At 39.6% G+C, this 24382-nt stretch overlaps 1 protein-coding gene across 1 annotated transcript in view; it reads left to right on the top strand.

Annotated features, from left to right (window-relative positions):
* Positions 1-259: 259 nt before the first annotated feature.
* RSPH3 (radial spoke head 3) overlaps positions 260-24382 on the top strand; it is a 72208-nt gene continuing 48085 nt past the window's right edge. Inside the window, 9 exon segments of the mRNA XM_081250719.1 lie at positions 260-1001; positions 1005-1159; positions 5688-5775; positions 11307-11448; positions 13010-13155; positions 14508-14711; positions 16265-16427; positions 18833-18919; positions 19334-19705. Of these exon segments, the coding sequence (XP_081106845.1) occupies positions 651-1001; positions 1005-1159; positions 5688-5775; positions 11307-11448; positions 13010-13155; positions 14508-14711; positions 16265-16427; positions 18833-18919; positions 19334-19647 (1650 nt within the window). The 5' untranslated portion in view covers positions 260-650 and the 3' untranslated portion in view covers positions 19648-19705.

Genomic DNA, 24382 nt, shown 5'->3' with positions numbered 1-24382 from the left:
GTACATTGCAGAACCTGGATTTAAATCCACACAGCACTTAACTGAATTGAAGAACGCAAACGCAAATGCAAATAACCGATCACTCAGGGATGCCTAAACTTCACTGACACAAACCAATATTTTTACATTGCCAATACTAAAACCAATCCATTGCGTTTCTGAGGGCAGACTCACCCCATGATGCTTCATTCTTCAGGGCAAAGGGGGCCTAAAAGACTCAAGAAAGTGCCCACCCTTTCCCAAAATGAGACGTCGCTGGGGCAGGCCTTCACGCTCCGTGCGCCCGAGGGTCTCTTGAAGGACTAGCAACAGAGCGGTAAGCAGAGAAGGCGGAAAATGCAGACCAGCTGCGGAGGACGGCGGCAGGCGGCCCCTGGGGCGGGAGAGGTGGCGGTGCTGGGAGGCACCAGGGAAGCCCTGGCCCGGACCTGGCACGTAACAGAGCTAGGAGCCCGGGTGCCACGCGTGTGCGATCGTAGGTGGACAGCCCGGAGTAGAGGCGCGGCGTCAGTGCCGGGAGAAGCAGCCGAGGGCGGCCCCCAAGGAACGAGGCCTGGGAGAACGGCGCCAACACAGGCCCCGCAAAGCTTCACTCAAAAGTGGGGCCGGGGACCGCCGCCGTCCTCCTCAAGGCTCCGCGGGGGACCGCCATGCCCGGCTCCTTCACGCACAGGTGTATCTATAAGGTAGGCTTGGGTGGGCGGAGTCAAGAGCCGGAAGTGCCCCGGCGCCCTGTTCTCCCCCGGAAACCCACAAGCAGGAACTTCCCTGAGGTCCCGCTTCCAGCCGGAACGCTTGGTTGCTGGGCAACCGGCGCGGGTGGCGCCGGCGGGCTCAGTGCTGCACCGAGTAAGCCGAGTGTAGCTCCCACCTCCTGCCCTGGCAACTTCGCGTCCCGCCCGCTTCCCTTCTTGCCGCCTCTCCTTGCGTCGCGGAATCCCTGCCCTTGGCACTACGTGCATCTCTCCGGCTCCCACGACACTTTCGTGGCCACCTGCTTCTAAGCCAAGCTTCACCGAAAGCGAAGCGGTCTGACCTTGGGCGTGGCCTGCACGTTGACGGACCGCGCCTCTCCGGCCATGGCCACCTACACCTACACCAGCCGGCCCCGGGCCCTGCCTTGCCAGCGCCGCCGTTACCGGGACAACCAGATGCAGCCGTGAGTGAGCCAACCAACCCCTCTGTGGTCTCCACAACCCCCCCACACACACGTCCCGGGGCCGCGGGGTCCTGGCCCCTTCGCCCTGGCAAAACCCGCCTATGCTGCTTTCCCTTCTCTACACTCTGCGAAATATAAAATTTCCTCCCCTAAAGAACTCTCCCGTGGTGTGGAGAACTGAAGCAAGAAAGGGCATTAGTTAACTCTTACTGATGATGATGCTGGCATGATTGATAACATGTGGACGGAACCGACTTATTTCACTAAGTTTGAGTCAACTGATGTTTATTGTTGGCCGACTATGTGCCATGCAAGCACCTCCTAGGGGCATTTACAGACATTTTCTTACGTAGTCCCCAGTGCTGTGAACTTGGTCTTTAACTCCATTATGCAAATGAAGAAACTGAGGTAAAAAGGTGTCACACACAATAGCGTGTCCAAAATGGGAGCCAACTAAAGCTGTTTCCACAGCAGTCTTTGGGCAGGAATCAGGTTATGCTAACATGCTGGACCCCAAATTGTACTTTTACATTCATCAGTCTTTGCAAATATTCAAATATCCATATTTGGAAAGGGCGTGAAATGTTATGGTTCTCTTAAAGTTCTTGCCGTAAGCCTCAAATTTTAGAATCAGCAGACCTTTCCAAGAATGCAGGCTCCATGCAAACAGGAACCTTTGTGACTTTTGTTCACTTAAGACTGTGCCTGACACATAGCACTCAACACAAATTGCTGAATTAACGACTGAACAGGAGCAGTGTAGCTCTTGATGCTTATTTCAAACAGAGTCTAAATTCATAATTATCTTATTCTGACAATAAAGACTTCTTTTATAAGAAATGTCTACCACTTTAAGAAAACCAAAACAAGAAAATTTAAATTATTTATATTATAAAAGGATTCAATTTTAAAAGGGACTCCTTTGAGAAATACTTCCTGGTGCCTTTAAGTGGTTGCTTACAAATCCTTCCTATTAAATCACACCAACAGTTGAAATAAGAATCAATGGTGGTTCATTAGGAACAATTTCTTTTTTTTTTATAGAGTTAGTTGATTGGTATATTCAAGTAATCTGTTGATTCAAGCCTTTGGAAGGAGTTCTTTTATTTTTCAAATCAAAGGAGTCTGATTTTTCAGTTTAAAATTATCCTTATTGGTAATTTTCAATTTATAAAAGTAATATATGCTTGCTGAAGCAAATGAGAAATACAAAATAAGGGGGAATAAAGGCAGAGTTAATTATCTCCCACCGACCTCTACTCCCACTTTCTTGTTGTAACCAAATTTAACAACCTTGGGCTTCCCTGGTGGTGCAGTGGTGAAGAATCCGCCTGCCAAAGCAGGGGACATGGGTTCGATCTTCCCCTGGTCCGGGAAGATCCCACATGCCGCGGAGCAGGTAAGCCCGTGCGCCACAACTACTGAGCCTGCGCTCTAGAGCCCGTGAGCCACAACTAGTGAGTCCACACACCAGAACTACTGAAGCCTGCGCGCCTAGAGCCCGTGCTCCGCAGCAAGAGAAGCCACCACAATGAGAAGCCCGCGCACCGCAACGAAGAGTAGCCCCCTGCTCGCCACAACTAGAGAAAGCCTGCGCACAGCAAAGAAGACCCAATGCAGCCAAAATAAATAAATTTTAAAAAAAATCTTATTCTTCCACGCCTCCTTGCTTGTTCACACATACAGGAGCATATGCACATATGTATAGAAGGTTTATTTCCAAAGTAGAATCATACTACACATATTAATCTGCAGTTGGCTCCCCCCCCATTTTATAAGCTCTAATTCCTTTTTTCCCTAATTTCTTTATGTATACATGCACATACATATCTAATCTTTTAATAATTATCCTATCACTCATGCCTGTGGGTTATCTTAGTACAGCTTTATTCCCCAGCCCCTTCCCTTGCAAACCTACTCTCCCTCTCCTGCCCCCAAACCATGTTAAAGACTTTGAATGAATACTTTTGTACTTTTCTCCAGGTTCACATGTTTATGTACACGTGTATAAATATATACATACAGATACACAGCTACAAGGGCTTTACTTCATAGCAATGGTAACATACACAATTCTCAACATCTTCCTTCACTCACTTAATTCTTTGTGGAAATTCCTCCAATTGTTTTTAATAGCAGCATGATATCCCCTGATACCATATGTTATTAAAATTTTCCACTATTGATAGATATTCAGTTCACTTCAGGTTTTTACCACAAAGAAGGAAGTTTCAGTAAATAGCCTTATGTACTGGCTTTTTTTTTTTTTTTCTTTTTTTTGCGGTATGTGGGCCTCCCACTGTTGTGGCCTCTCCCGTTGCGGAGCACAGGCTCCGGACGCGCAGGCTCAGCGGCCATGGCACACGGGCCCAGCCACTCCGCGGCATGTGGGATCTTCCCGGACCGGGGCACGAACCCGTGTCCCCTGCATTGGCAGGCGGACTCTCAACCACTGTGCCACCAGGGAATCCCCTGTACTGACTTTTTTAAATCTATGAGGCAGATTCCCAGGGTGGGATTGTTAAGTCATGTGTTTCTTTAATACAGACAAATGGAACAAAATATCTTTCCTCCAGAAATGTTTAAACATACCCTTTTTCCCACATCCTCTCCAGCAATAGGTGTTATGGATTTTTTTCTTTTTGTCTTTGATATCATAAAAACAAAACCAAAATTTATCCTCACTATCACTTTTGATTAGCACTAGGAGGCTTTAATCAAGTAAGCATTATGTTTGGATTTTTCCATTCTGAAAGATCACTGGCTACAGTGGATAGAAATGCTGTTAAGAGACAGTTAAGAGACTTCTGCAACAGTCCCAGTAAACGATAGTGGTGGCAGTGAGCAGTGGATGGATGCCAGAAAGATTTGGGGGGTAGAATCAATAGGATTTGCTGGTTGTAGAAAATGGGGAAGAGGGAAGAGTCATGGATGACTCTCAGGCTTCTAAACCAATTGGGTGGTTAGTAGTACCATTTAATGTAATAGAGAACACTACAGAAGTAACAAGTTGGAGTGGGAAAATGATAATTAGTTCAATTTTGAGGTTGCCTTTGAGACTTTTGAGTGAGATGTCATCAGGCATGTCAACTGGCTGTACAGTCTGGAGCTCAGAGGAGAGTTCTGAGCTAAAGATAAAATTGGGAGTTTTAGGTATATGGACATTAAGTGAAGCCTTGAGAGTGGATGGGGTCAACTCAGGACAAGAGAAGGCTGAATCATGAGGAAATTCTCCAGTGGGGGGAAATAGCAAACACCTGGCTGAGAAAGGAGTCAGAGAAAAAGCAGAAGAGCATTCAGAATAGTATGGGGGTATCAGGGAGGCCTGGGATGGAGAGTACTTCAGTGGGGAAGTGGCCGGCTGAGCCAAACACTGTCCAGGACTCAAGTAAGATGAGCAGTGAAGCATGTCTGGGTTTTAAGTAATATGATGTCAGGCTATCCAGCAGTGGTTTCAGTATGTGATAAACAAGCAATTTACTACCCCTAACAGAATCATTTCTGAGAGAGTACTGTTATTGGTATAGGTCGCTATTTGGTTTCATAGCCACAAATGGCATATCGTTTAAAGAATTTCAAATGAAAATATCAGCTGTGTATTTTTCACTATTGATCAGTCTGACCTCTGAAGTTAAAATTTTATTAATATTTTAAAAATATCATTTTAAAATATCTTTGAGGTTAAAGAACAATAATAAATTTAACATTTTTTAAGCCTGATTCTATTAATGTAACTTTTCAATCCTGGAATCAAAATTTTTTCAGTCCTTTAGAGCAAGCCCCATTTCACCTGGGCTCTTTTCAGGTTTGTTAAGTAGTCTAACAGATTTACATCCTAAATCTAGCTCCACCTCTCACTAGCTAAGTAACCTTGGTCAGATTCCTTTCTGGGTCTACTTCCTCTTCAGTCAAATGGCAACCATCATTCCCAACTTGAAACTTATTGTGAGCAATAAATAATACCTGTGAAGCGCCTGGCTTTATAATAAACATTCCATAAATGGCAGCCATTTATCTCCTTACTTTATGGACTGTGCTAAAAAAATAAAGTAAAATATTTTCATCTTAAAATATTTTCATTTCTAAATCCTATTAAAAATGAGTTGACTTCAGACAAAGACAAATATGACATCACTTATATGTGGAATCTAAAGAAGTGATATAATTGAACTTATTAACAAAACAGAAATAGACTCACAGACATAGAAAACAAACTTACGATTACCAAAGGGGAAAGGGGGGAGAGGAATAAATTGGGAATTTGGGGTTAACAGATACACATTACTATATATAAAATAGATAAACAGCAAGGACCTACTATATAGCACAGGGAACTACATTCAGTATCTTGTAATACCTTATAATGGAAAAGAATCTGAAAAAATATTTCTATGTATAATCGAATCACTTTGCTGTACACCTGAAACTAACACAACACTGTAAATCAAGTGTATTTCAGTTTTAAAAAATGAATTGACAGATACCAGTACTCTATTACAGTCATTATTTAGAATTTGCTTTTTGACAGAGCTGAAGAGCCTATGCGTTACGGAAACATAATGTATGACAGAAGGGTGATCCGAGGCAACACATATGCTCTGCAGACAGTACCACTGGTAAGTATAATGAGAATAGTCTGACACAGAGCCTTCATGCGGTGAATGACCAATTTTTGTTTCTTTCTTTTAATTTCTAATCTGTTATAGACTAACACATTTATGAAATAAAATAAAGATGAATTGCTAGAAAAATGAAATTAAAAAAAAAGACATGCAAAGTACAAGCCAGATAGTGGTTGCCAGGGATGGGGGAATAGGGAGTAGTTATTTAACGGGTACGGAGTTTCAGTTTTACAAGATGAAAAGAGTTCTGGAGATGGATGGTGGTGACGGTTGCACAATGTGAATGTAGTTAATGCCACTGAACTGTGCACTTAAAAATGGTTAAGATGGTAAATTTTATGTTATGTGTATTTTACCACAATTAAAAGTATTTTAAAAAATACAAACCCCAATTTTTTACTAGGTTAATAGAACTGTGGAGATCTATTCTAAAAGTTTCCAAATGCTTACTCTCAATTTCTGTAATTAAATTGTTATAGACCAGTTCAAATAGCTCACAGACAACACGAGTCTGAGGACCACACTTTCAGTAGCACTGGTCTAATATATTTAGGTTTGTTTAAATTATCTCATGCTCCAATACTGTTATCATTATTTAATCAAAAAGTCTGAATTATGCTTCTTTTCTTTAGTTCACTCAACAAATATTTATTGACTTTTAAGTCCTGTGCTGGGTATGCAGGATACAGAGATGAGTAAGATGTAGTGTGATATTAAGAATGATTTCTTGGGGATTGACATATGTGCACTAATATGTATAAAACAGATAACTAATAAGAACCTGCTGTATTAAAAAAATTTAATTTAATTTAAAAAAAGAATGATTTCTTGGCACAGAAATGAAATATAGTTAACTTGTAAACACTATTTGACATATAAATGCTTAACACCACATGGGATGTATGGGATGTTAGACATTCTGAATCAGCATATATCAAAATCACCTAGAAAACTCAAAAATATATATGCTTCAGCATACCATGCATCTACTGCATTAGAACCTCCAAAAGTTAGACACAGGGGTATGTAGTATTAATAAACTTCCCTGGGCCATTCTGGTACAGCCAGTTTAGGGGCCAGCATTTAGAAACAATAGCTCAAACATGTGATATAGACACGTTCCAGCATTTTCTTGTGACAGTAGCAATGAGTACTGCCAGACCTCGAACAAGAGTAGAATGGAGAATCACTGCTTTTTCAGTCCTATTTTAAAAAAATATATTATGATGATTTGGTACATTTTTTTTTTAGTTCTTTAGTCAGTTCATCAACACCTCACTTTAAAAGTATACTCAGACGTCCAGTTCCAGACAAGTAGGAATTCACCAATTCCTTCCTATTCCTCCTCTTACAACTAAAAAACCCTGGATGTCGCACCACAAACAAACATAGGAAGATTCTGAAAGGTGGAAAGAAGAAAGTGGACTGGCTAGGGACCTCTGGGCTTGAACAACATGGCAGTGAGTCCATGGGTTTTCTTTTTGCCTCTCGCATATCCCAGAGTGCCAGAGAAGCCTGCAACCTGCAGCCATGACCACTCTGGAACCTGGCACGCCCTAAGAAAAGCCTGCTCCCTCTATCCAAAGATAGAGGGTGGCCTCGTGGAACAGAAACCTCCTTACCATAGTACCCCTCCTCCAGCCACACACCAGTGGATAAACCGCCCTGCCCCTCCGCATGGCCATTGGTGAGGCTAAGGTGGAGAGCTGGACCTTTTAATATCACGTGATCTCCACGTGACAGCAACAGTACGAATCAGTCCTCTGATTCATCCATGGAGTTGGTATCAACAAGGGCAGAGCAGGAGGCTGAAGTGCCACCCTCACCCAGGGGCAGTGAGGTGATAAGAGATGGTATAAATGGATCTCCTACTTTTTCTGGGGTGGCATCAGCCGAGCCAGGAGGGAGCTGAATTTTCAACCCTACCTGACAGCAACAAGGAGGAACAAGGTAGTAAGAGGCAGTGCTAGCCAGAACTCAACTCCCCTGCACTCCAACACTAGTGTCAGTGGAGCATAGCAAGGAGCTGAACTGTCACCCCCACCTGGCACCAGTGAGGTGATGCAGGTTGGCACCCTGCTTTCACTGCCTGGTGGTAAACTTCCCTCTCCACTCACACCTGTGCACTAAAACAAAAGGGGTGACTTCCTGCTAAAACGATTAGGACCCATAGTCTCACAACATAATACCCAAAATGTCCAGAATACAATTTAAAAGTCACTCAATTGTACCAAGAACCAGGACAGTGACAACTTGAATGAGAAAAATCAATCAAGAGGTGACAACAGCAAGATGACTCAGCTGTAGGAGTAACGTGACACGACTGTTAAATAAAGCAGTCATCATAAAAATACTTCAGTCAAAGGTGAACAATTACGAACTTTCTGGAAACAAATGGAAAAAAATAGAAAATCTTTGCAAAGAAATAGACAATATCAAAATGAACCAAATGGAAAATATAGAACTGAAAAATACAAGAACCAAAATAAAAACCTCTCAGATGGACTTCCTGGAGATAACGTAGGAAACAATCAGTCAATACAGAAACAAATCAGTGGAATTACCTGGTCTGAAGAACAAGTAGAAAATAGACCCCTGCCCCCAAAAGAGCCTCAGAGATCTGAGGAACAATAACAAAATATCTAAATTACGTTATAAAATATCTAAATTCAGTCCCAGGCTTCAGTCCCAGTGTGGGATTTGAAAACATACTCAAAGAAGTCGTGCCTGAAAATTCTACAAGTTTGACAGAAGGCATAAACCTACAAATTTTCACCAAGACACATCAAAATCAAACTTCCAAAAGCAAAACACAAAACAAGTCTTGAAACCAAGATTAGGGAAATACAAATTAGAGAAATACAAATTAAAACCACAATGATGTAACTACACACCTGTTAGAAAAGCTAAACTTTTAAAATAATAGTAAGATGAAGGGCTTGTGAGGAAGTAGAACAACTGGAACCCTGGTAGATTGCAGTTTGAAATGTAAAATGGTACATTGACCCCAGAAAATTGTTGAGTGGCTGCCTATAAAAACTAACAAGCACTTACCATTCAAGTCCACAATTGAACTCTTAGACATTTATCCCAGAGAAATGGGAACATATGTTCACATATTAACCTGTTCACAAATGAACACTCATAGCAGCTTTATTCATAATCGCCAAAAAACTGGAAAAAACCAAGTGTCTTTCAGTAGGTAAATGGTTAAACAAACCTGGTACATCCATGCAATCAAGTACTACTAACAAAAGGCCATGAGGGCTTCCCTGGTGGTGCAGTGGTTAAGAATCCGCCTGCCAATGCAGGGAACACAGGTTCAAGCCCTGGTCTGGGAAGATCCCACATGCCGCGGAGCAACTAAGCCCATGCGCCACAACTACTGAGCCTGCGTTCTAGAGTCCATGAGCCACAACTACTGAGCCCATGTGCTGCAACTACCGAAGCCCATGCGCCTAGAGCGCGTGCTCTGCAACAAGAGAAGCCACTGCGGTGAGAAGCCCGTGCACTGCAACGAAGAGTAGCCCCTGCTTGCAGCAACTAGAGAAAGCCAGAGTGCAGCAGCGAAGACCCAACCCAGCCAAAAATAAATAAATTAAATACATAAATTTTTTTAAAAAAGGAATGAACTATTGATACAGGTAACAACCTGGGTGGACCTCAAGGACATTATGCTTAGTAAAAAAAAAAAAGGCAATCTCAAAAGGTTACATTCTGAATGATTCCTTGTATATAACATTCTTAAAAAGACAAAATCTAGAGATGGAGAACAGAATTGAAGGTGGGACTTGGAGAAATATAAAAGAGGCTCCTCTGGGGCAATGAGATAGGTCTCTATCTTTATTGTGGTAGTGGTTACACAAATCTATATATAAAATCACATAGAATAATGTACACAGACACAAATCAATGCCTGTAAAAATTGTGAAAACCGAGTAAGATCTGTTAACATCTTACGTGTTAATTTCCTGATTTTGATATTTTGTTATAACTGTATAAAATGTCACCATTGAAAGAAGCTGGGTGAAGCATACACAGGACGCTATGTACAGCTTTTGCAAATTTCTGTGAATTATTTCAAAATAAAACTTTTTTAAAAAGAGATTATAACTAGATCTGAAACAGTTAAGTTAGGCAATGCATTTCTAAAATGAACTTGTTGTATTTCTGTTACCCTAAATCTTTCAAGGCTGACATTTATAATTACATTAAAAAATAGAAATAAATCAAGCATGATATTTATAATAATATAGAATATACACGTTATACAAAGGAAAAGTCCTCCATTGAATTATCCCAAAATGATATTAGTAATTATATTAGAAAAACAAAACTGTAGATGATATTTCTTTCTTTTTGGTAAAGATATTTGGTAAAGATATTTCTTTCTTTTTGGTGGTTATTTTATAATAAAAGGAAATGATAACTATGTAAGGGAAGAGCTATTCTATGACAGGTATTGTGTTAGACTTGTTACATTATCATCTGATTTGTTCCTTATAATCTAAAACTTAACAGATATTATTCCCATTGTACAGATGAGAAAACTGAATATCTGAAAATGTGGGTTATTAGTCCAAGCTTTACTAATCCTAGTAATTAATAAATTAAGGAGTTGGAATTTGAGCTTCAGAGCCAATGCTCTTCTTTCCACTATATAATGTGAATATGGGGAAAATTTACGATAGGTAGTGTTAAGTTAGGAAAACTGTATAAAATGTATGGTATCACCACAACTTCAAAAAAACTGTATGCATTTAACTAGCAATAGCCATTGTATTAGGAAGATGGGATTATAGGTAATTTTCTTTTTTCTTTTCAAAAAAACTACAATTTCATTTCAATTAAAATGTTTTTAGAAGTCTAATTTTAAATATTAAAAATTTTCATGTAAAGTACTTTTATATTTCTCCTTTTCTTTTCATATTTACCTTGAGATAAGACAAGTTAGCTATAGAGAAGGACTACAAAATTAGATATGGATATGAAATCAAGGACTGCCACATATTGCAGAACTACTGTGAATAATTATACTTTTAATCCCTTAGTCAGCTATTATTTTGTGCACTTGGACAGGCTTCGTTCGGACTGAGGATATTTTCTTTGTGAGCTAATATATCTTTTAAGGAAATTCTGTCCATGAAATCAGATTTTTTAAAAATTTGAGCGCTTTTCAATTTCTTAACTACTCATTAAAATTTACTGTGACTGAATGGTTGTATCGGTTTACTAGGCACCAGAGGAGTTCATGGTAAAAATCCTTGAATGAGGAAAAACAATGTATTCGATGGGATTCTGCACCCATTTTAAATAAGTCATAAATTGAAGTTACTTCATATGTTTTGTCAGATACCTTTGTAATTACCAAAGTTCAAATAAATTTTTAATCATCAAGTCACTGATAATCAGGAGGCATTCTATGACAGATGCTTTTATACCATCCAGGAATCACTTTTGGAACAGCAGTCCTATATGTTTTGAGAAATATTTTCTAAATTTTAGAAGCCTTTTCTGTCACTCAGCCTGGGCAGCCCGACCCTGCAGAGATTCAGAGACAGCAGCAGGCTAAGAGGAGGGCTCTTGCCAAAAAACGAGCCCAAGAACAGCTCAGACCACGAACGCCTGAACCCGTGGAAGGCAGAAAGCATGTAGATGTGCAGACAGGTATGTGGGCCCGCCATTGGCGTGGTGGCTCCTGGGTGTGCTTGGTTTTCTATGTCAGTTCATTTTATTTGGCCTTTATATTATTTATGTATCTGTTATGCTGTCCAGTACTTCCCCAGTCACATGGTAGGAGAAGTCCCTTCATTAAACAAACTCATAGACTATATATTATTATTATATTGGGTATGGCTGAAAGTATGAGATGGGGTTTTTGAAAAAAGAATTTAATGACCAAATTAAGTTCTCTCTTAGCCCTTTTCACATATTCTATTCTCAAACTGGCATTATTTCTTACTTTTTATAGCCCAACATGAATCAGTGTTGGACCAACAGGAGAGGACAGCAATCTAGTTTTATTTTGGTGTTTTGTCTTTTGAGGGGAGTAAACCCATTTAGATCTGAGTCGCCCACTTCTCTCACCATGGCCTCTTGTCTCTCCTTTTGTTCTCCACTCGCTTTGCATACTCCCCAGGGCCATGCGGGCTCTCCTAGGCTAGTGCCAGGCTTTTCCTGCTTGTTTGACTGTTGTCAGCTGTGGAGGCTTACCTAGACCTATAGGGTCTAGCTGTGTCGTTGACAGAATCTTGATAGTCAAACAATACTTGGTGTTCTCCTTGGACCAGTGTAACTACTTGGCATTCACCTTGCACCCTGCCAGGATGGTGAGTGGATTCATCTGAGATATTTCTGGATAATAAGGATGAAAGGAAGAGGACCATTCCGTGTTTTTTCCCTACGTTGTGGCCAAGTCTAGAATGAGTATATGTCTGTGATTAGCCAACATAGCTGTAATTCTGAGAGAGCTAAATTTTAGTGTTTATTTACACCATCAGAATATTAAGTGATGGAATAGCAGGTACTTTTTGTTGAGTATTTCTTATATCTCAGAGACTATACCAGGTCTTTTTCCTATGTATCTCCTTTATTATTACGAAGACTCCATGTGACTGATAATTATGATCCCTTTGACACATGAAGAAACTGAGGCCCAAAGAGGATGTAATTTGGCTAGGTTCTGTGTTCAGCATCTGACTCCGGTTCTCATGTTCTTTGCATGATACCATACTGCCCTTGCCACATATAAACTATTCCTAAGGTGAAATTTGGTTTCATATGTCTGTTTATAATATGTAGGCTAGAGGGAACATCAAGTAACACAGTGACATGGTGCATAGTTTTTTTAAATATCCAGGAATTTTCAAATCTTTATAAGTTGACTCTCTTAGGACTCGTTTAATAAATGGATTGTTAACTTTGCATCCTGTGTTATACTTTGTGTCTTACGTACGTCTATGGTTTCATGCTCTTCTTTAGTTCTGTTTTCAAATACAAAGCTCAGTGCTTTCTCAACATTTAATTAATGTTCTAGCCTGAGTGACTCTATAGTCTTCCAAATATTATAAAAACGCTTAGTACACTATGTGAATTGAACCCCACATTTGAGTACTTTTATTCCAAGACTTGTTTTCTGATCCATTCATTTCTATTTTGAAGGGACTGTAGTTTCAAATACTTGAAATAGACCAGAATTTCAAACTCAGTGTGTATGGTGTTCTCTTAGAATTATACCTTGAAGAAATTGCTGACCGCATAATAGAAGTTGATATGGAATGCCAAACAGATGCATTTTTGGACAAACCACCAACACCGCTCTTTATTCCTGCCAAAACTGGCAAAGATGTGGCCACCCAAATTCTAGAAGGAGAGGTATAGTACATTATTGGACTTCCCTCTATCTTCTTTATACATAGTTAGGTTTAGTTAAAAGCTTAACATGAATACAAACCACTTCACAGTCAAGAAGATTCTACTTACTGCATTTCTTTCCAAATTTATCTATAATAGTTTTATCCTGAGCTACCCAGAAATGTTATTTTTTAATTATTTTTTTAACATCTTTATTAGAGTATAATTGCTTTACAATGGTATGTCAGTTTCTGCTTTATAACAAAGTGAATCAGTTATACATATACATATGTCCCCATATCTCTTCTTGCATCTCCCTCCCTCCCACCCTCCCTATCCCACCCCTCTAGGTGGTCACAAAGCACCGAGCTGATCTCCCTGTGCTATGCGGCTGCTTCCCACTAGCTATCTATTTTACGTTTGGTAGTGTATATATGTCCATGCCACTCTCTCGCTTTGTCCCAGCTTACCCTTCCCCCTCCCCGTATCCTCAAGTCCATTCTCTAGTAGGTCTGCATGTTTTTAAATACCATGATCTCATTTTCCCTCTTTGCTGTTCAGAAATAAAAATTTTTAGAAATGTCTTTAGAATATTTACATATTTAATTTTTGTGTGTTTGCATACTTGCTTAATGTATGAATATAAGGTAGATTTGTACCAAATAAAGAAAAGTAATATCTCTGGTATAAAAAGTCCCACTGTTAGTTCCCTGTAGATTACATAAATTTTATGAAGATAATCTATGTTAGGAAAATAATCCTAAAATAATTACATTTTCATATCAGTGTGGAATGCATAAATAGGCCAGTTTATGAAATTGAAGAAGAGAAGGCAATCCTTATATACATAATGACTTCAGTGAGATTTAAGATTCGAAGGAACTTGAAAGTACTGTCATTGAAATTGGGAAATAAAGTAAGTTTTCATAATCTACATAGAAGGATATATTTGCCTCGAAATCCTAGAGATGAATCACCAAAATATCCATTATTCTTGTTCCTTTGTTCTTCAAACCGTTATCAAAACAACCAGTAAAAATTGAGCAGAAAAGGCAGAGAATAAGAAAGACGGATATTTCCCTTGGGTTTCAGAGTTTGATCTGAAAATTGTTGAGTATCGAGGTTCATTCTGATGATTGCATAGGTCTTTTTATAACTTTGACTCAAATCATTTTTTTGCTTGTGAACAGCTTGTGTGCCCTTCGGGCTATTTTGAGGATTAGAAACCATAAATAAAACACCAGCACGGTGTCTGGCACACAGAAGACACTCAATAAATAGTATCCTGTTATTGCTACTCTTCTGGATATTTTTTCACTGAGCCTTTGGTTCATGATTACAGTTTTAAACTTGCTTTGTTTTGTGTGTTTAAGCTCTTTGACTTTGACCTTGAAGTTAAACCAATGTTAGAAGTTTTGGTGGGAAAGACCATCGAGCAGTCTCTTCTGGAAGTAATGGAAGAAGAAGAGTTGGCGAACCTGCAGGCCCGTCAGCGCGCACATGAGGAGTTACGCAACGTCGAGCTTGCGGAAGTTCAGCGACTTGAAGAGCGAGAGAGACGACACCGAGAGGAAAAAGTACAGAATTTTAGTTTCTCTCTTAGATTTTGGTTATTTAATAGACTATGTTCAAAATCACATGTAGTATGAACAGAGCTAAAGATCTTTGCCAACATATAGAAAAGACCTGTAGTAATTGTTGCTCAGGTCTCTCCTGTAGATCACAGATCTTTCCTGGACTGAATTACGTTTTTAAATTCCAGTTTACATAAATGTACCTACACAGAGTTCCCAAAGTTCCTAAATGTAACAATTTAAATTACATATGTTCCAGTGAAAGGCACTCTTAAATATCAAGAGCGCTAGAGAAAGAAAGAACGTCAATTTGCCCCAAGTCAGTGGCAGAGAAGGTGGCAGGAAAAAGTGGAGTATCTTTGGGTAGGTGGGTGGTAAGAAGCAGAGGGTCTGCCTAGAATTCTGGATCTTCTTCTCTGTGGTGAGCCTTGCTCCACATCTGCAGAGTCTACTACTTGGCTCTTTATAGAATATTTCTCTAGATTATAGGTTTTTAGAACCTTTAATAAAAAAAGTTTTAGGATCCAATCTTTAAAATATACCAGAAACCTCTAGTTAGGAAGCACGAGGCTCAGTAATCTTTAGATAAGAGTCTGTCTGGGTTTGGCAATAACTGTCACCCTGTATTAAACACTGGCTGGATAAATGATGAAAGAGTTCCCAAACACCTGAAAGGGCTCAAAGAGTCTAGCTTACCACACAGAATAGCTTAGTTGTCGGGACATTCTACCCAAAACCTAGTCAAATGGACTTTCAGTTCTCCTCCAAAGTGAATAATTAATTGTGTAAAGAGCATGGGGCTGATGGTAAAGATTGTGCAAATGCACGATTATTTGCTCACAATTATACAATGAACACTGACAGAATTAGCTTTGTTGAAATAATTGGTGGAGACTTTATCAAAAAATAGTTAAATTTGTTGATTTACTGTTAGGAAGTATATTTTAAAAAATGAAGTCTACAAATCATCTAGATTTATATTTGCTTAAACTTTGAAAATAGATTTAATTAGAAAATATATTAATGTTCCCACTTGTACATAGGGATAGAGAATAGTTCATTAGCTTCACAGATTTCATATGAGCTACAAGAAGCAACAAAAACAAAAAGAGGTTTTATAATTTTCTGAACTTTATGAACTCAAAGAATCATTACAAATGAGGTAATTTATTGGCCCAAGTTTTTAATCAAAGATGTCTAAGCAACTGTAATTTTCATATCAGCAATACTTTAAAATACTAATTAAAAATACATATAACTATTATTATGCTTTGATATCAGCCATACAGTCAAACATGTATATCTTGAAATTATTTGACTTGAAAATGGATCAGGAAACAAATTTTACCTTAAGCTTCATCTCCTCTGAATTCAGTACCTACCTAGCTGTTGAAATTCATTAAAATCTTGATGAAAAACATGAACTGGTAATAGACACCTTGCTGTTCACTTTTGGATACAAAAATAAGTCCAAATTCTTCCGCTCACTAGAATCAGTATTTGGGGAAGACGTAATAGCTGAATAACCACCTGTGGTGGCATTTTTCTCTGGGCAGGAACGTCGTAAGCAACAGCAGTGGCAAGTGGTCCACAAGCATAACGAGACTGCACAGAAAATCGCCGCCCAAGCGTTTGCACAGCGTTACCTGGCCGACCTTCTCCCTTCTGTTTTCAGCAGCCTCAGGGATGGTGGCTACTTTTATGATCCTGTTGAAAGAGGTCTGTGGAGGTCTTTGTTAGACTAACTGTCACAATAAGCATCCTCTTCATGGTTCGGATTTATCGCGTGCCCATTTTTATTTTGAATTGGAATCTTTCTATCTCTGAAACAAATTTTAAAATCAATTACAATCAATTTGTTTTAAGAAAGAACTGTTACTAGTAAGAGGTGCATTATAAAGATCTTGATTTTAGGATGTTTACTTTCATTGAGAAACAACATTGGATAGTAGAAAGAAATATGGACTTGATGTCAAAAACCTGAGCTTGAATCCCAGTTTTATCATTAACTAGCTTGATGACCTTCAGTCTTCTCCTGTGTGACACGAGGATTATTTAGGAGCTAAACGTCATAATGTAAATAAAACTTAAACGCGGACTTTTTTTACCCAACACGTACTGCAGCATAGTACGGCCCGTGGTTGGTTGAAGCCGCAGATGCAGACCTGCAGATACAGAGGTCTGCCTGTGAAGTCATACGCAGATGTTTGGCTGTGCCTGCGGTCAGCAGCCCCAACCGCCACGTCCTTCAAGGGTCAATTGTATATGTAATCTATATGTGTAAGTAGTTGTCGCTAAGTTTTTCTCAGTAGACTTCCTATTCCAATCAAAATCTCTTTGGGGACAGCTAGTGAGGTTATGTAATGAGGTGTTTATACTATCCCAGGCACTGTATTAAGAGTTGGAGGCTTCAACAACAACCAAACCAACCTGATCTCAGCCTTGATAGAACTTGTACCTGTTAGCCATCCCCCAGCATCCCCTCAGAGCCACTCTCCTCAGCTTAGTGTGGCCAAACGGAGGGGAAGAGATGGCACTTTCTCACTGCCGCCCTCCTTCCTCGGGTTCAAAAGCACTTACATCCATGTTGCTTTGTACACAGGTCCTATTTCAAAGGGCTAATACTGGCTGAGGGCAGATATTAGCAATGTCAGTTTTCACCGATGACACACTCAATTCAATACATAAGGGTCAGGTTACACACAAATATTATTAGTTTATACTTCTATTGTACTTTGCAATTTTTGTCGTGTTTTTCACACGTGATACCATTTGGCCCATCCGAAAGGGCTGTGAGGGAGGGAGTACGGCAGATTAAGTCCCATTTTTCAGAAATAGAAACTGAAGCTCAGAGAACTTGAATTGCTCTTGGACACTCGGGGGGTGCTTAGGCCTGGACTGACTGGGACTCTGACTCCAGGTCCAGTGCCCTTCCCATGCTGCCAGCTTCCCGGAGTCCAGCTGGGCCTCTTGCTTTAGTCACAGAGGCCAGCAACCTTTTCTGCATTCATGGGTTGCTGGAAAAGTCAGTTATAGATCATTTAAAAGCTTGCAAAGGAGATTCATGCTTCAGATTAAGACTATTTATAGTAGTGAATATATATTCTATCACACTCTCTCTTGTCACCCATTGAAAAATAACAATTAGATGCCTGCCCCCCAAAAAAGCCTTTTCTTTTTTGTTGGCCATGCCGCACGGCATGTGGGATCGTAGTTCCCCAAACAGGGGTTGAACCTGTGCCCCCTGCAGTTTAAGTGCAGAGTCTTAACCACTGGACCTCCAGAAAAGTCCCCCAAAAAAGCCATTTTAAAACATTAAAATGTATATTGTAAGGGACCTTTTTTTTTTTTTTTTTTTTTTTTGTGGTACGCAGGCCTCTCACTGTTGTGGCCTCTCCCGTTGCAGAGCACAGGCTCCGGACGCTCAGGCTCAGCGGCCATGGCTCACGGGCCCAGCCGCTCCGCTGCATGTGGGATCTTCCCGGACCGCGGCACGAACCCGCGTCCCCTGCATCGGCAGGGGGACTCTCAACCACTGTGCCACCAGGGAAGCCCAGGGACCATATTTTTTAAAGGCTTACACCATAGAGTAGATTTCCATTTCAGTTTGAACAAATTTATCACTAATGGAAACACCTCGTTTCCGACCCATTTCTACATGGCCTTCTTAGATGCCCTCTGACCCTTACCTCTGGATCTTGATCATCTACTGTCGTCCCCAGGCTTCAGCTGGGCTTCAGGTGGAGATGTCAGCATTGCTCAGTCCTGGCTTTGCATTGCATTTGGATTGGAGTTCTGCTCCCAGTTCCACACCCCCTGCTTCCACCCCCCGCCTCCTTGATTCATCTCACGTTGCACCTATAAAGTCCGTTCTAACAGCTTTGACTCCAAGGAAGGGCTCATAGTTCTAAAAATACTGTTCCTACTGCAATTGAACGGAAATGGACCAGAAGATATATAGAGAATGTGGTAACCACAAAAGTGATGCTGTATAAGTCTATTTGACATTTTATAATAAGAAAACAATATTGATGTATCTGTAACATTAGGGGGAAAGCACAAATTCTTCCAATCTATAATGATTCCTAAAAATTGCTTAATGAAGTTAACTTTTTAAATTACAGATATTGAGATAGGATTCCTTCCATGGCTGATGAATGAAGTTGTCAAAACCATGGAGTGCAGCATGGTTGGAAGAACAGTGGTTGACAGTAAGTTCTTTTATTTTATTATTGGAAAGTCATCTCTGAAATTTTTCAGTAGAAAGAATATGTAGAAGAAAGATATTTTAAAGTTTTGGTTTTTAAATTTTCAGTATATCGATTATATTAACAAAGATACATATTTTTGCCCTCAGTATTAATTTTGGTTCTTTTATAATTTGATCAGAATTAATATCTTCTGTCATTACTTTATAAATTATATTCTGTTAAAACGGGCATTGAATATAATGCATATTTAGTGCATTAAGTGGCACAGAAGGTAAGTATGTTGACTTTATATAAAAGGTCATGATACAGGGAAGGGACGAGGGCTGGTGAATATTTTGTACTCATCTGTAAGTCAGCATTATAACTACTAAAATATGAAAAATCACAGTGATTTCTGCACATATAATTTTTCAGTGTTGATTCGTGAGGTGGTTGAGAAACGACTGAGTCTGTATGAGCGTAAGGAGGACAAGCACTCTTCTCTGAAACCTGAGGATGGGCTCAATGGTCCTGGAGGAATGAGAGATCCACTGTTGGGCTACGAATTCCAGGATCACGGTGCATCACAGGCACAGAGGCCACTTCCAGACAGAGACTCCCTGCAAAGAACACCATATGATGCAAGGTATATGGAGAGAGTGTCATCCCAAGAAAGGAAGCTTATGGAACAAGAGGATGAGCAAACAGAAATGAGGAAGTCCTTCAGTAGTGAAGAACTGTTGCAATAGAGGGGAGCTTCAGAGCCGTGGAACCCATCAGCAGCCAGTCAGCATTGCAGGCAATCAGGTAATGATGCGCGAGTCCCCTCAGGTTATGCATTAGGTTGTGTTTAGTCAACATGTGCTCCTGTCTAATGGACTGAGCAAATCAAATACGTTGAAATAATAAAACTAATTTTTAAAATGAAACTTTATTTAATAGTAGACTATTTAGAAGCTATATTATAACTCTAATGAGAATTATGTCTAATTACAAGCTTCCCATTACCAGTATGTATAACTAATGAATGTATTTTCCTTATCCTTCCATCGCCACTGTGTAGCTAATATATTTTTACTTACTGTTCCCATTACCACTATATATAGCTAATATATTTTCCCTTAGTTTTGTGGTTTAGTTCTTTTTTTAGTAAGTATGCTGTTTAATGTTAGATATCAGTGCTGACAGCCATTGAGCTTTTCTTCTCTGCAGAAAAACTGTTTAACTTACTCTAACCAAGAATCCCTAAATGTTGGGTAACTGAAAGCTATAGTGCTCTCTCCTTGCAAAGACCAAGAAGTATACCCATATTTGTATAAACTTAAACAGATAGTTACCCCTTCAATCTTCAATATTCAAGTAATGCTCAAGGGATTCTATGAATTAGTAATATGCTCTCATCTATTTTTTCACATTCCTGCTATTAAAAAATTTCAGGCAGGGGCTTCCCTGGTGGCGCAGTGGTTGAGAGTCCACCTGCCGATGCAGGGGACACGGGTTTGTGCCCCAGTTTGGGAGGATCCCACATGCCGCGGAGCGGCTGGGCCCGTGAGCCATGGCCACTGAGCCCGCGCGTCCGGAGCCTGTGCTCCGCAACGGGAGAGGCCACAACAGTGAGAGGCCTGCGTAACGCAAAAAAAAAAAATTTCAGGCAGTGCCAATAAAGCTAAAAGTCCCTCCTCAGAGATGACCACTGTCATCCATCAGGTGTGTACCTTCCAGGCCTTTTTCAAGATATTTTTATAGATATAGATTTGAACACCTGGAAATACATGGGTTGTATTATTTGCATTTTTCACCTAACAGTATATATTAGACCTTTCAACATTAGTACATATAAATCTCTTTTTAAAATATGGTAAGATAATACCTAGTATGACTGTGTTATAGGGAATTACCATTTGACTTTTTAATCTGATCTTCTTTGGTAAATTTACCTGCACTACTGAAAACCACAGATATTTTATTTCTAAAGTTATGTTAATCTTTAATCACTGAAGTCTTCTGAGGCTTTAGGTAGATATAGTCTGTTTTTCTCAGAATATTTATAAATATATATATAAATATTTATAAATGTATAATATTTATAAATATATATAAATATTTATGAATATATAAGCTATTTGAAATAGCTTGCAGCTACTAACACACTTACCTTAGTTTCTTTTTTTTTTAAGATTTTTTTTGATGTGGACCATTTTTAAGGTCTTTATTGAATTTGTTACAATATTGCTTCTGTTTTATGTGTTTTGGTTTTTTGGCCACAAAGTCTTAGCTCCCTGACCAGGGATCAAACCTGCACCCCTTGCATTGGAAGGTGAAGTCTTAACCACTGGACCACCAGAGAAGTCCCAACCTTAGTTTCTTTTTAAGTTAGGTATTAAAAATATATAAGAACATCTTTCTCCATTCGTAAAAAGAACTGCACTGTATGTCTCTATGGCATTTTTCATGATTCTCAAGCTAATTCCCTACATATCATAACCCCACATCATTTTAACCTCAGAGCGACTTCTGCGGTGTATGTGACAATATTTTTATTTTCATTTTCAATCGATCTTTGGTTGTTCAGCCAGCAGACATTCACTGAGTGCCTGCTGGGTGTGGAGCACCTTGAGGAGGCTGCAGATACAGCCTAGCAGTGGAGCTGAATGAAGCAGGGGTAAAATGAGGAAACCACAGCTCAGGGGTTTTAAGAGATTTGCCCTAAGTGACAAGCCTAGTAAGTAATGGGATGAAAGCTGGAGCCCAAATCTCCTTCCTTCTAATCTACTATACGTTCTTCTGAACAACCTTGAACCTTTGTGAGGTGCAAAGAATAACTTCAAATAAATTACTGCATTAACAGCATTTTAAAAATTGGAATCACTCCTGTTATTCGTTGCTGGGTTAGTTCTATCTTGTTAAACAGTCTTTATGATCCTCTTAAAATTTACAAAATACTAATTTTGGTAGTAAGACCAGGAAATTTTTTTTAATTGGGGTTGTTGTGGATCACTTTTATTATGGATTGTTAAATACCCACAATTTTAAGAATGCTTTCAAGATGGATTTGAGGTTGATTATCTTCCACAATTCTAATCTTCCTTTATAGTAAGCCAGTCGGGCTTCCCTGGTGGCTCAGTGGTTGAGAGTCCGCCTGCCGAGGCAGGGGACGCGGGTTCGTGCCCCGGTCCGGGAGGATCCCACATGCCACAGAGCGGCTGGGCCCGTGAGCCATGGCCGCTGAGCCTGCGCGTCCGGAGCCTGTGCTCTGCGGCGGGAGAGGCCACAACAGTGAGAGGCCCGCGTACCGCAAAAAAAAAAAAAAAAAAAAAAAAAAGATTGACCTTCTATAGTAAGCCAGTCCATTAAACACTTTGCAGATGTTTTGCTAACCATCCAGTTCTGAGCTCTACAATTCCATAAGTTAATTCAATTTATTAAATATACCTAAATCTGTAGACCCCACACTGAAGCTGGTTAAGCTTAACTGCCATCCTGTTCCATCCTAGAGAGAAAAAAATAGTTGAGAAGTTAGGGCACTGTCCCGTGAAGCCAGTTATATATTATCTGTAGAAAAAAATATTGAGTGGAAACTTTAAATTGGCTATGCTCACATTTGCCAATACTCTTCTTACCAGTTCTGTTCCTTTCTATTTTCAACCAACACTAAGCTAACAGAAGCTAAATAGTAATAAAACAAATAAAACAGATAATACGTAATAGCATTATAGAGATTGTCATCCCTGACAAAAATTCCCATATCACTGAAATAGATCTGAAAGGTAGAAGTAATTTTCTCTAGTGTAGGTATCATGGTGTTTAAGCCATTCTGACTTCTGTTGAGCTGAGGAATATTGGCGTGGCCTGAGAAGTCACTCAGAGCATCACAGGGTGGTGACTGAAAGTGGACACCAGAGCCAGATTGCCTGGTCTTGAGTTCTTCACCACACATAATGGGTTTGCCTCTGTAGTTAGGAAAAAGAACTGGTTTATCAGACTGTGGTTTATTTTGAAAACATGTAGGAGATTGGAGGTTTTGCAGAAGGAAAAAGGATTTGGAGATGATCGTTCCTTTAAAACTCATAATGGGTGTGGGAGAAGTGGCATTTTGCATATCTTATCAAAAGGTTATGGTACCATAACCATCAGAATGTTAATGGTACTCATTTCTTCTAACCTAAAAAACTTTCATTTTCTTGTCATGTTAAAACATATTAACCACATCAGCTAAATTTTTTATCTATAATTTTAGTTTTCATATGTTTTATTTACTATGCAAAATTTGTTACATTCTGCTTTTCTCTTTTGTTTGTAGGTGAATCACAGAAAGTTTTATTATGTATTCTATAGCTCAATAGCCATAGCCATTTATCTCAGTTTATTTAGCATAAAGGCATTCTGAAGAGGCCCAAATATGGGTTTGGTTTCCCCATAGCCCAACTAACACCTATTGTTTTTTAGCCATAGCTCCTAGGTCTAACCAGAACCAACCTTCTCCAGGCTTCTCCAAGTTTGTTCACAGAGACCCAAACAAAAATGTTGCAGATCAGGTGTCACTATCATGAAAAACTACTGTTAATGGTATTGGATTGATGTCTATAATTCTCCCTTTGAATTAGAGCATATTAACCTTTCTGTTTTAGTGCTTTCAACTTACAAATTAAAATTTAATAAATTGATAGCTTAGGTGATGTTTTAAGTTTGAAATTTCAGTATAAAAATGTAACATTTAAAGAATTTAAAATTCTTTTTGAAAATAGTATTTGAAACATTAATACATTTTTATCACAATGTGCATTTATAATTTTTGTAAATTATACATTTTGTTGTTATACATCTTTATTTTATTTATTTTTCTGACTTAATTTTTATTTATTTATTTATTTATTTATTTTTGGCTGCGTTGGGTCTTCGTTGCTATGCGCAGGCTTTCTCTAGTTGCGGCGAGTGGGGGCTACTCTTTGTTGCGGTGTGCGGGATTCTCATTGCGGTGGCTTCTCTTGCTGCACTTGTTGTGGAGCACCGGCTCTAGGTGCACGGGCTTCAGTAGTTGTGGCCTGCAGGCTCAGTAGTTGTGGCACATGGGCTTAGCTGCTCCGTGGCATGTGGGATCTTTCCTGACCAGGGCTCGAACCCATGTCCCCTGCCTTGGCAGGCAGATTCTTTTTTTTTTTTTCCCAGTGGGTTTATTTGTTTTTTGTTTTTTGTTTTTTGTTTTACATCTTTATTGGAGTATAATTGCTTTACAATGGTGTGTTAGTTTCTGCTTTATAACGAAGTGAATCAGTTATACATATACATACGTTCCCATATCTCTTCCCTCTTGCGTCTCCCTCCCTCCCACCCTCCCTATCCCACCCCTCTAGGTGGTCCCAAAGCACCGAGCTGATCTCCCTGTGCTATACGGCTGCTTCCCACTAGCTATCTATTTTACGTTTGGTAGTGTATATATGTCCATGCCTCTCTCTCACTTTGTCACAGCTTACCCTTCCCCCTTCC

This window comes from Mesoplodon bidens (genome assembly GCF_964165515.1).
Source record: "Mesoplodon bidens genome assembly, chromosome: 12".
Lineage (NCBI taxonomy): Eukaryota > Metazoa > Chordata > Mammalia > Artiodactyla > Ziphiidae > Mesoplodon > Mesoplodon bidens.
The sequence above is the reverse complement of the archived record's forward strand: the minus strand, read 5'-3'. Positions and strand labels throughout refer to the sequence as shown.